We start from the raw sequence: 11,191 nt of genomic DNA, 5'->3' as shown, positions 1-11,191 counted from the left end.
GGCAGCTGGCGTGGGCACCATCTGGCCACCGTGTCCCTGCTTCTGAGGATGACAGTATCCTGCCTTCGTGCCCAAGTCCAGATGCCTTAGCGTGGCATTCGAGGCCCCTCTGGATCTGGCCCCGATCACCATCCAGCCTTAGCCCTCAGCATCCTTGCCTTCCGCTGTTCTGAACGATTTGAATTTTCTCGCCGTTTTCCTGCTCCCTCCCACCCTGGAGGCCCCTGCCCAGGCTGCTTTCTCTTCCTGGAATGCCGGTTTCCTCTCTCCTGCCTGCTCCCAACAGTGCTTCCTGTCACCTCCTCCAGGAAGCCCTTGCTGCTTGAGTACGGGTGAGGCTCCGCTCCGTGCTGTGGCAGCATCCCTAGCCTGGCCCTTAGCACACCGCATTGAAGTTGCCTCTAAATGCACAGCTCGTCTTTCTCCGAGTCACTCCGCGCTGGGCCCTGTTCTAAGCACCGTGGGTAATTTACCACGTGGAATCCCCACACAGCCTCACGCATCGGGCCTTCGTTACATCCTCTTTTGACAAACGGAGAAATGGAGGCTCAGAGACACTCAGGTTCTATAGTTTCTCCGCTTCCTTTCTTGCATAACAAATCACCACAAACATGGCGGCTTAGCACACGTATGACCTCGGCGTCTGTGGCTCAGAGTCTGGGTGCGGCTCGGCTGGGTCCTGTGCTCTGGCTCTCACCAGGCTGCGGTGCAGGTGTTGGCCGGGCCGGGGTCTCATCTGGAACCGGCGGTCCTCTTCCAAGCTGGTTCAGTTGTCGGCAGAAGTCAGCGCCTTGCCACAACAGCACTGAGGCCCTCAGCTCCTGGATGCTGCCCCACTCCACGCAGTTCAAAACATGGCCGTTTGCTTCTTCAAGGCCAGTGAGAGGCTGTCTTTCTCTTCAGGAAGGGCCAAGGCCCTCTTTTATGGGCCTTCCCCTGATTAAGTCAGGCCCACCCAGGATCATCTTCCTTTTGATGAGCTCTAAATCAACTGATTGGGGACCTTAATCATATCTGCAAAATCTCTTGACCTTTGCCACAAAAGGTCACGTAATTATGGGAGTGACAGCCTCTCATGTTCACAGGTCCCCTCCATACCCTAGGGGAGGGGATGAAACAGGGCATGTCTGCCTTGGGGCAGGAACTTTGGAGGCCATGTTAGAACTCTGCCTACCACACACAGCTAGCAAGTGGCAGCAGCAGCGGTCAAACACAGCTCTTGTTACTCTGAAGTCTGCTTTTGTAATCCAGCTGAGGCCAAGGATACAAGGACCAAGGCAGTGGCAGGTCCTAGGAGGGTCAACTTGGGTACCACATGGAAAGCATCCAGCACAGTGCTTAGGAACTTGGAGGAGCCTTGGGGTGGGGGAATGCAGCAGAAATCTTTGAGCATCTCGTTTGAATTCGGCGCCTGGCTGGGAGCGGGAACCCAGCAGATAGGGATTCTTACACCCCTCGCCCCCCCCATCGCCTGCTGTCAGAATATAAAATAAGGGATTGGCCCGGTGGCACAGCGGTTAAGTTCGCATGTTCCACTTCGGCGGTCCGGGGTTTGCCAGTTCAGATCCCGGGTGCGGACATGGCACCGCTTATCAAGCCATGCTGTGGTAGGCGTCCCACGTATAAAGTAGAGAAAGATGGGCACGGATGTGAGCTCAGGGCCAATCTTCCTCAGCAAAAAGAGGAGGATTGGCAGCAGTTAGCTCAGGGCTAATCTCCCTCAAACAAACAAACAAAGTTAAAAAAGAAAAAGAATATAAAATAAACTTACTCTTGTCACCCCCCGCTCCCCACAAAGAAAGGCACAGAGTCAGGAATTGATGCTGCATCTTTTTTTTTTTTTTACTTTTGCTTTCTTAAAGCATGTGCTGAGCCGGTAGGTGAAGCAATTTGGCAATTCAAAAGGCCCAGAGGCTTGGGCAGCGGCAGGGGGAGGCCAGGGGAGGGGTGGGGGTGGGGTCCTCTTTCCCCGGCCGGGGAGCAGCAAAGCCCGCACTAACTTCATAAAATATAAAACACTGGAGGGGGGACGGGGGGGGGAGACGTGTACAATACAATACCTTAGGGGATTGGCAATAATAAAAAATAAGGCTCATTATTTACAAACAATTTCTGTTCTTGGTCTCTGTACAGTGGGGGGTGGGGGGTGTCGGTGAGTTGACGTGTGTGTTTGTGGGTGGGTGGGGGCGGGGAGGCAGTGGTCGTGTTGGTCATTATGGGGGGGGCAGCCCAGTGAGTGGTTTATCTGAGGACGGATGGTTGTGGGAGGGAGGGGTCAGAATGGAGTGGTCCGCCCAAAGGAATGATCCAAATGTCAGGGGGCGAGGAGAGGCCCCAGTCAAGATCTGGGGCAAAGAAGGGTTGGGGGAGAAGTGGAACCCTTTCCCCTGGGATGGGACCCCAGGGGGCAGGGGTACGAGCCGGATCCGGGTTAGTGAGCAAGACAACCCCTCTTCCGGGTGGCGGGGGGATGTCCTGGGTCCTGGGTCTTGGCACGGCCTAGGAGAGTTTGATGGTGGTGTTGGGCCCCAGATCCCTGGAAAGAGAAGAGAAGTCAGGGGTCACCCTGTCCAGTAAGGACGCACACCCGTCTGCAAGCTGGATCTGGACACAGGAGGGATGGGAGGGTGTGGCTGACATGGGGACCAGGGGGCGGGCAGAGGGCAGGTGGAGCCTGGGACCCCAGGAGGGGAAGGGGCCGCCCGCCCACCTCTCGTGGAACCACTCCTTGGGATGGGAGAAGTCGGGGCTGGTGCCGTTCCCACTGCCGTCCTTCGGCCAGGCTTCGCTCAGGTACTTGCTGGTCTCGTGGGTGCTGTCCAGGTGGTCGAGCTGCAGGTGGTCCTGGGGGCGCTGCTCTGCCGGCCCCCCTGGCTTGATTTCCCAGCCGTCCGGGGGCTCCACAGGCAGGAGGGCGCTGCGGCCGTCCTCCCAGGAGCCTGCGCCCTCGTCGTAGAACAGGAGGCTTCGAGAGGGCACTGGAGAGGGAGCCTGGGGTGAGCCACGGCGCCAAGGAAGCCCCGCTTCCTTCCTCATCCTGGCCACGTGCCTGGATGTGGGCCCCGGAATCTCACAGGCCTGAGTCCGAATCCCAACTCTAACAACGCCGAGCTGTGTGACCTCAGGCGAGCCAGGTCCTTAACCTTTCTGAGCCTCAGTTTGCGCATCTGTAAAATACGGATGCTAGGCCCCACCTCCCGCAGATGTGAGGTTTGAACGAGATAAGACAGGGGAAGTGTTGCAACCTGTGTTTAATCAGCACTCAGAGAAAGCAGCTCTTTGGAAGCAGAGGGTACAGGCCCAGGCGTCTGAGAGCTGCCTCTGGTCCTACCTGTACTACCCACTTTCTGTGACCTTGACGAAATCGCTTCCCCCTCCCGGGCCCTCCTGTGCCCTTCGGGGAAATGGATGGGAAGAAAACACACTCATTGGATATCCACTGTGTGCCAGGCCTTGTGCAAAGCCCTTCGGCCTATAGCGAATCATCGTCCTCTCCCAGAAAGTCTTGGGAACGAGATATTTTTAGCCCCGTTTCACAGAACGGGTAATTGAGGTCCCAGGATATCAGGAACGGTGTCCCATGCTAGTTGTGAGTTGGTGCTGCAGGTGAGAGGCGAACCCGGGTCTGCGTGGCTCCAGGGTCCTCCCCCGACCCCGCACGCCTAACAGTCCGTGTGAAAGGTGCTCCCTGGAATTGTGTGATGCACCCGCTCTGCAAGCCAGCCCGCTCCAAAAGCCATTTGCTCCTGCAGAGGTGTCCCCCTTGCCCTGCCCAGAGACAGGGCCTGACGCCCACTGTGCTCACTCCTCCAGGCCCTCGCAGCCTCCTCCGACTCGGGCTTTATTCAACACTACCCCCACCTGCCCCCCAACTTCCAGCCCTCCTGTCCGCAGCCTTTCTCTCCCTCCAAATGCACACGGCCCGCTCTGGCCTCGGAGCAACGGACACGTGGCTCCCAAGACCTCACCTCCCTCTCGCCCGCCTCCCTCAGCAACTGTCCTGTTCTCTCTCTCAGGCCACTGTGCTTGTCCAGGGAGGGTTTCCACTCCCTGCCTCCACCTCCTCTGCAGCCTCCTCCCCTCAAGGCCCTGCGGGGTCCAGCTCCTCCTCCAGGCAGTGTCTCACTTTCTCTCGGACCTCCCATCTGTTTCCTCTTCCTCCTCCTGCCCTGCCAGACAGCTCGCTCCTGCTCAATGATGAAGGACACTCTGGAAGTTCCTCTGTAGGTCTACCCAAAGTATCTTCTGCCTCTGGAGATCCACAGTATTCTCTGCTGTGCCCTATGCCAGTTCTCCTTTGCCGCCCACGGGTTGTATCTTTTCTCTCCTCCCTGGAGCTCTTTAAAAGGGAGGGAGTGTGCTCGCATAGAAGGTGCCTCATCTGTACCAGACACTCTGCTAAGAGTGTTCACGTACTGTGTCAGGTGTGACTGACTCTGATCTCTGTACCTCACGGTCCCCTGTGGGATGGCAAATATCTGAGCCCACACCACCACTGCCCCTCCTCTGCCTGTGGGAGACATTACTCATGGATCATGGCTCTCCTTCCTGTTGATCCTGAGGGGTGCATCAGAGTCCTTCTTAACACAGTGCTTCAGGCAAACACCACCATCTTACTGGAAATGGCCCTAGAGCTGAGACTCATTTGCTATCCCGTCGTGAAATACTGAGGGTGCTTAGCAGATGCCCCATAACCACTGGCACCATAATACATGGGGGCTAGGGTGGGGACGTTCCTATTGTCCCCTAAACCTACCTCCCCTGAGCCACTCCTGGGTGGGCTGGGAATCTGGGGGCGGGGGAGTCTGCATTGTAGTCCCAATTCTACAACTAACATTGAATATATCATAGACCCTTGGGAGGCCTCAGTTTCCCCATCTGTAAAATGAGGAGGTAGAATGAGACGGTGCCAAGCCCAAACTTGGCTCCTCTCTGTGTCTGGCTTCTGCCTGGGGTACTCACTCTGACTGGCTGTGTAGACGCTGTCAGTGGCCATGGGGTCCTCCTTCACGGTCTGGGAGCCGGAGGAGAACTCGGGGAGGCAGGGCACGAGGGAGCCCAGCACCAGAACGAAGCACAAGGCTGCCACCTGGTAGTGGAGAGAGCGGGGGGTCAGACCTGGGGGAGGGAGGGGCTGCAACGCTGGCCTCCCTCAGTCCTCATCCCCCAAAACCAGTGGGTGCCAAGGGCTCCGTATTTTTCCAAGAAAGCAGCCCCTGGAGCCCACCCCCCCGACATGGGGTCTCCCACCCTCTGTGAAGAAGGTGGAGGAGGCTGCTCAGGCCCATTGTGGGGGGCACCACAGGCAGTGCTGGAAAAAAGAGGGAAGTGGCCAGTGTGGTTGTCACCTATAGGATGGAAAAATCAGGAAAAGAAGAAAGGGGGAGGACGGGCGGGGGCTGGGACAAGGGAGGGGGACACAGCATGACACCAGACTCTCAGCAGGGGGAGCTAAGAGTCACAAAGCCCGAACTAACCCATGCCCACATCATGGCTCTGCCACCTCAGCATCTCAGAGGGGCTCAGGAGGCAAAGGGCTGGACATTTCCAGGAGAGGGTGGAAGAGGGACCAGCAGCGACCTGAGCCACACCCTGGGCACTCTTGTGGGTTTTTAGACATTTGCTCAGCTTTCTCCCCACCATTCATTCCAGAAAGGACAAAGTCCACACTTCCCTGAGTCTCCCCGAGCCCTTCACTCCACAGGGTGTGGAAGCCGCCCCCTCAAGGGACTTGCTCTGCCATTGCCTAGCTGGGTTCACGTGAGTCACTACATATGCACAGTGTAAGAAGTGGTCAGGGAAGGTCATGTTCTAGAAGGTTCCATGGGCTTGGTGAAAGAGGCTGGGGTCCGTGAGAGCTTGACCTGAGGGACGTCGCCGGCAATATTGCCAATCCCTCAGAGCTCTCCCCATCCCTTAAAAAGCCAGCCTGGGGAAGGCTTGTCCTCCCGTGGCCCTGTGGGGAGGGAATGGCACCTACCATGAGGCAGGTCCCAGTCTGGGTGGCGGCCATCTTGTAAGGTCTGGAGATCTTGTTGGTGACCAGGGTCTGGAGTTTCTGCAGCTGCTGGAGCAGGGTCCTGAGGAGGGCACAGTGGTCACCCGGCAGGCTCCAACCTAGCAGGCATCTCTGCCTCCTGGAGCTCTCCTGGGGCGCACCTGGGCGGACTCCAGACTTGGCTTCCACACCAGGTGCCCATTCAGCCAAGACAGAGAAGGTCACCTCCCACTTGGCTCCTCTGTGTGGTGGCTCGGGCACCTGGGGCCTCGTGGGGAGTAGCTGGGCCACCCTGTGGGAGCTCAGGGGGACCCTATGATGCTCTTGGCCAAGATGGGGGTTGGAGGAGGGCCTGCCCCACCCGGGCTCAGGTCACCTTTTTCTCACCCTCCATCAGCCACAGCTAAGTTGACCCTCCCTCCTTTGTAACCCACAACATCGGAAGGGCCTGTGAATGTCCAGTAAATAGCAGCTACCGTGTTTGTTAATTGTGGTGGTGTTTTCGCTTTTATCACAGCCCCTCTAACAGCTGGTTTATTTATGGATTTCCATGTGGGTCTCCTTCGCTACCTGTGGGCCCCCTGAGGGAAAGGGCTGGGTCCCACCCAGCGTGAAATCCTCTTGGTACCCACAGAAGGTGCCAGCCCACGCTTGGTGAACAAATGTTTCATCATCTCTTTCCTCCACCCAGCCCAGCGGCAGGGGCTGCAGTTCCCAGAATGTACAGCAGGTGGCGGAATAGCTCCAAGGGCCGGGCCCTATTTTGGGCCACAGAGGAATCTGGGCCAGGGGCGAGGGGTGAGGGGTGAGGGCTCCGGCTCCCCTTCCCTGAGTGGGGGGCCTTCTCCAGGTCAGCCAGGGGAGGGGCTGGAGGCCCCTGAACACGCCTGGGGGGAAGAATGGAAAGAAGGAACAGCTTCCTTGAGCACCTGCTCCATACCAGCTGTTATCTGTTATTTTGATGAATCTCAGCAAATAATTATTGAAGCGCTCCTGTGGGCTCACGGCTGGGCACTATCAAGAATTCAGAATAATAACCATAAAAGAAGAAGAAAGCTAACACGAATGGAACATTCTTAGATGCCAAGCACAGTGCTGGCCCTTTTCTTACAGCGTCTTATTAACTTCCTCATCTGGACCCCGGGAGATGGTGCTTGTCCCATCTCCATTTAGACAAAGAAACTGGGGTCCACGGAGGATTGAGTTTCCCCGGAATCACAAAAATGGCAGAGCGGGATGAGAACTCTGAGCTGTGACCTTAGGTAGCTACGGCGCGCCAGGCCCGCTGCCGGCTCTCTACTGGTGTTCCTAGAACTTCATTGTGCATGCAACTCACCCAAGGGTCTTGCTAAAATGCGGCTTCTGATTCAGTAAGTCTGGGGAGGGTCCTGAGAGTCTGCATTTTGAACAAGCCCCCAGGTGTTGCCGATGCCGCTTGTCAGAGAAATTCCCTTTGTGCTAGCAGGGATGGACACCAGGGGTTCTCAAACTTGACGGCGCGTCAGAATTAAAAAAGAAGGAGGGCTTCTGAAGACGGATTGCAGAGCCCCCTGGAGTTCCTGACTCAGTGGGCCTCGCGTGAGGCCTGAAAATAAGCATTCCTAATGAGTTCCCAGGTGCTGACCACACTTTGCAAACCACTGCCCTCGACCATCTCACCTGAGTGTCCCCCCTCTGGTCGGGTGTCTAGAGCTAGAGCAGATGAAGAAGGCTGGGAAACCGGGGTCCCGGGCTGCTGTCGTCCTGCACTCAGATATTGCTCCTCTCTCCCGCCTCCCAGAGCTACGCCAGAGCCAGGCACTGGCTGCAGAAGGGCGGGGGGGGGGGGGGGGAGCGGTTGGGGGGACGACGCAGGTGGCACCACCCACCTGTTGGCATTCTCCAGGGTCTCCACCTTCTTCCACAGTTCGTTGTTCTCTGATGTAAATGTCTCCACCCTGCGGGCCTCAAGCAGGGATGGACTCAGGGGCAGCCCCCAGACTCGCTGCCCCCCCCCCCCCCCCGGCCCTGCCCACCAGCATCCCAGTCCCTGGGCCCTCTGCCCCTGGCGCCCTGTGAGGGAAGACCCGGGGGGCAGGGCAGGCTGGGCAGTGGCGCCCAGGACCTTACTTCTTTTCTAGACACTCCACATACTCCTTCTTCTTACGGCGGCTCTCCTGGGCCGAGATCTGGAGGAGGAAGCCCCCAGACATGGGTTACTGCTGCCACACATCCACTTCCTGGGCCCCCCCCCCCCCGCCCCCCCCCGCTTTCAGGGCTGGCATCCCCAGGGGAGCAGAGGCCCCCGCCCACCCAGGAAGCCCCAGGGCAGGGCGGGGGTCTGGCTCACGTTTTACCTTGTTCTTGATTTTTCTGCGGACCCTCTTCAGAGCCTTCTCCTCGGCTTTGGTGAGGGGGAGTTTCGTGGGGATGGGGTAGCCCTCAGCAATCAGCGTGCGCTTCTCCTCCTCTGTCAGAAGCAGCGGCCCTGATGTCCCCTGCAGTTTCTGGAGGAAGGAAGACACGGCGCTTAGGAACCAGACAGCCCGGGGGGGGGGCAAACGGAAGCTCTGCCATTTACTGTCTGTGTGACCTGGGCAATGCACGCAACTCTCTGAGCCTCAGTTTCCTCATCTGAGAAAGGGGGTGAATCTGAATTAACCCACTAACATGTATCAAGGGCTTAAGATGGTGCTGAGAGCCTGGCATATTAGGCACTAAGTACATTGTTGGGGGGCTTCCTAGACCCCATCCGGGACCCCAGAACCTCAAAGCTCACTTGTCCAGGGCCCCCAAACAGCAGCCCCCTCACTCCCCTATAGTCTTGACTTGGGAGGCTCCACACCCCTCCCAGGGCTCAGGACCTGGCTCCCTGTTTCCTGGGGGATTGACCCCCACACAGTGCTCCCTGGAGGCGGCTTGGGCCATCCCCCTGGAGCCCAGGAATGCCACATTCTAGTCCTGGCTCTGCATCAGTGTGGGTCCAGCTGGCCTTTTGGACCTCTCCACCTGTTTCCTATTTACTGCAAGACATGATTAAAAGAATCTCACTTCCATCGGCCAGGCAGGCACCTCTCTGAATCCTGATGGAGGAGGGGATCAGGCTTGGGGGTCCCCGGACCCTTCCCTGCTGGCTGGTCATGTGCCAGGGGGCATTTACTCAATTCCTTGCCTCCAGGGTCAGCCCACCCCCAGCTGCTTACGTGCGGGGCGGTGAGGAGCGGGGAGGTGGAGATGGCTGTGGAGGAGCGGGCCATGGGCCGGACAGGGCTGGAGGGGGGCAGAGAGCGGGGACTCTGGGAGCCGTCGCTGTCACTGCCGTGGCTGCTGGGGGGAGTCGGAGGCATCTGCACCAGGTCCTCTGGGGAAAAGCAGGGGAAGACAGGTTAGCAGGGTTGCACCCAGCTCTGCTCGGACATCAGAGGTCAGCAGAGTGTGGGCCTACACCAGCCCTGACATCGTGGTCAACACTGCTGGGACCTTGACTAGCTGTCACCTCAGAAGCCCCTCTGTGGTGTCAGAAAGACGGGAGCTGATATCCTGGAAGCTGATTCCTCAGTGCCACCCATCTCTCACACTACAGAGGCCTGGCTCCTTTTTTTTTTTTTTTTTGAGGAAGATTAGCCCTGAGTTAACATCTACTGCCAATCCTCCTCTTTTTGCTGAGGAAGCCTGGCCCTGAGCTCACATCCGTGCCCATCTTTCTCTACTTTATATGTGGGACACTTACCACAGCATGGCTTGTCAAGCAGTGCCATGGCCACACCCCGGATCTGAACTGGCAAACCCCGGGCCACTGAAGCGAATGTGCGAACTTAACCGCTGCGACACCGGGCCAGCCCCGAGGCCTGGCTCCTTTAAGCCTAGTCCTTGTGTGGATATCACAGAGGCTGGATTCTTGGAGTCCCTCTCCCATCCCAAAGGGCCCAGGGTCTTTGAGCCTCCAGCTTAGCAACCCCAGGAGGTGATTGGAGTCTCCCCAGAGCCAGACTCCAGGGGATCAGACTGGGCAAGCAGCAGCCTCTGTCCCTTTCTTCCTTCCACCCCAAAGTTCAGCCATAACTACCCCAGGGTTTCCATTTCTGACTTCAGGGAAACAGGACATCAGGCACCAGACTTTGAGCAGACCAGCCAGGAGCACTCTCTCCCCAGCCTCTGCTCCATGCTGTCCCTCTGTGGCCACAGCACCAGAGAGACTGACACTCTGCAGGTGGTCAGGAAGAGGCCTGGGCAGAGCCATGAGGATCCAGGGCCCCGCTGCGGGGAGCACTCCCAGGACAGCACAGAATGCCCAGGTGACTCCAGCTGCGGAGACCTGGGGCCCTACTGAGCTGCAGAGCAGGGCTGAGGGGGGAGGAGGACCTGCCCCGTCCCCCCCAGGCCCTGCACAAGGCCGCCTCCTGCGGGAGCCCTCTCTCCCCTCTTGGACTCTTGTTTGCCTCTCAGCGACGCCACACTGTAAAGAGCGCTGAAGCTGGAGTCAGAGAGACCTGAGTTCAAGTCCTGATGGTCACACCCCTGACTGTGTGACCTCTGGTTACATTTATTTAACCTCTCCCAGCCTCACTTTCCTGTAGAATGGGGATGAAAGGGCTCCCTGTGTGGAGCCATGAGGATGCAATGAGCTGATGCATGTGAACTGGCTTTACGAATTGAAGGGCATTCTATACTGTAAGGGGTCACCACGCTGGTCCCTTCCTACCCTCTGTGAATCCTGTCTTCTCTCCGAGGCAGTCAGCACCTTGAAGGTGAAACTTGGGCCTTATTCATCCTTCTAAACTTTGTGGTCCTTAGCCCAGGGCCTGACACCCAGGAGATGCTAAACCAATGTTTATGAATCGATGTGAATTGATGTGGTGGGATTGGAAACATTCACTTAGCCCTTTCTCCTTCTGGCCCATCCAAGAAACGTCCTCCCCTGTTCCCTTCTCCCCCATCGGGTCTGGGGATGTGCTGCCCAGGCTCCCTGGGGATCTGCCATCTTCAACCCCTATCACTGCTGTGCATCTGGTAGTCTGTGGCCCTCACCACCCTGTGATCTACTTGGGTACAGGGATTGTCTTCTCTCTCTGCTTTCCCAGTTCCTGGGACTGGGAGATGCCCAGTGAACTCTGGAGGGATGGATGGATGGATGGACGGATGGATGGACAGAAGGATGGGTGGGTGCATGGATGGTTGAATGGATGGATGGACAGATAGATGGATGGGTGGATG

At 57.8% G+C, this 11,191-nt stretch overlaps 1 protein-coding gene across 1 annotated transcript in view; it reads right to left on the bottom strand.

Annotated features, from left to right (window-relative positions):
• Positions 1–1,826: 1,826 nt before the first annotated feature.
• CREB3L1 (cAMP responsive element binding protein 3 like 1) overlaps positions 1,827–11,191 on the bottom strand; it is a 34,556-nt gene continuing 25,191 nt past the window's right edge. The window contains exons 5-12 of the mRNA XM_046644505.1: positions 9,181–9,338; positions 8,335–8,484; positions 8,108–8,166; positions 7,867–7,935; positions 5,981–6,080; positions 4,963–5,089; positions 2,711–2,978; positions 1,827–2,536 (exon numbers count right to left, since the gene is read on the bottom strand). Coding sequence (XP_046500461.1) covers positions 2,500–2,536; positions 2,711–2,978; positions 4,963–5,089; positions 5,981–6,080; positions 7,867–7,935; positions 8,108–8,166; positions 8,335–8,484; positions 9,181–9,338 — 968 coding nt within the window. The 3' untranslated portion in view covers positions 1,827–2,499. The remainder of the gene's footprint in view (positions 2,537–2,710; positions 2,979–4,962; positions 5,090–5,980; positions 6,081–7,866; positions 7,936–8,107; positions 8,167–8,334; positions 8,485–9,180; positions 9,339–11,191) is intronic.

The sequence above is a fragment of the Equus quagga genome, chromosome 17 (genome assembly GCF_021613505.1).
Source record: "Equus quagga isolate Etosha38 chromosome 17, UCLA_HA_Equagga_1.0, whole genome shotgun sequence".
Lineage (NCBI taxonomy): Eukaryota > Metazoa > Chordata > Mammalia > Perissodactyla > Equidae > Equus > Equus quagga.
This window is presented reverse-complemented; position numbering and strand designations above follow the sequence as displayed.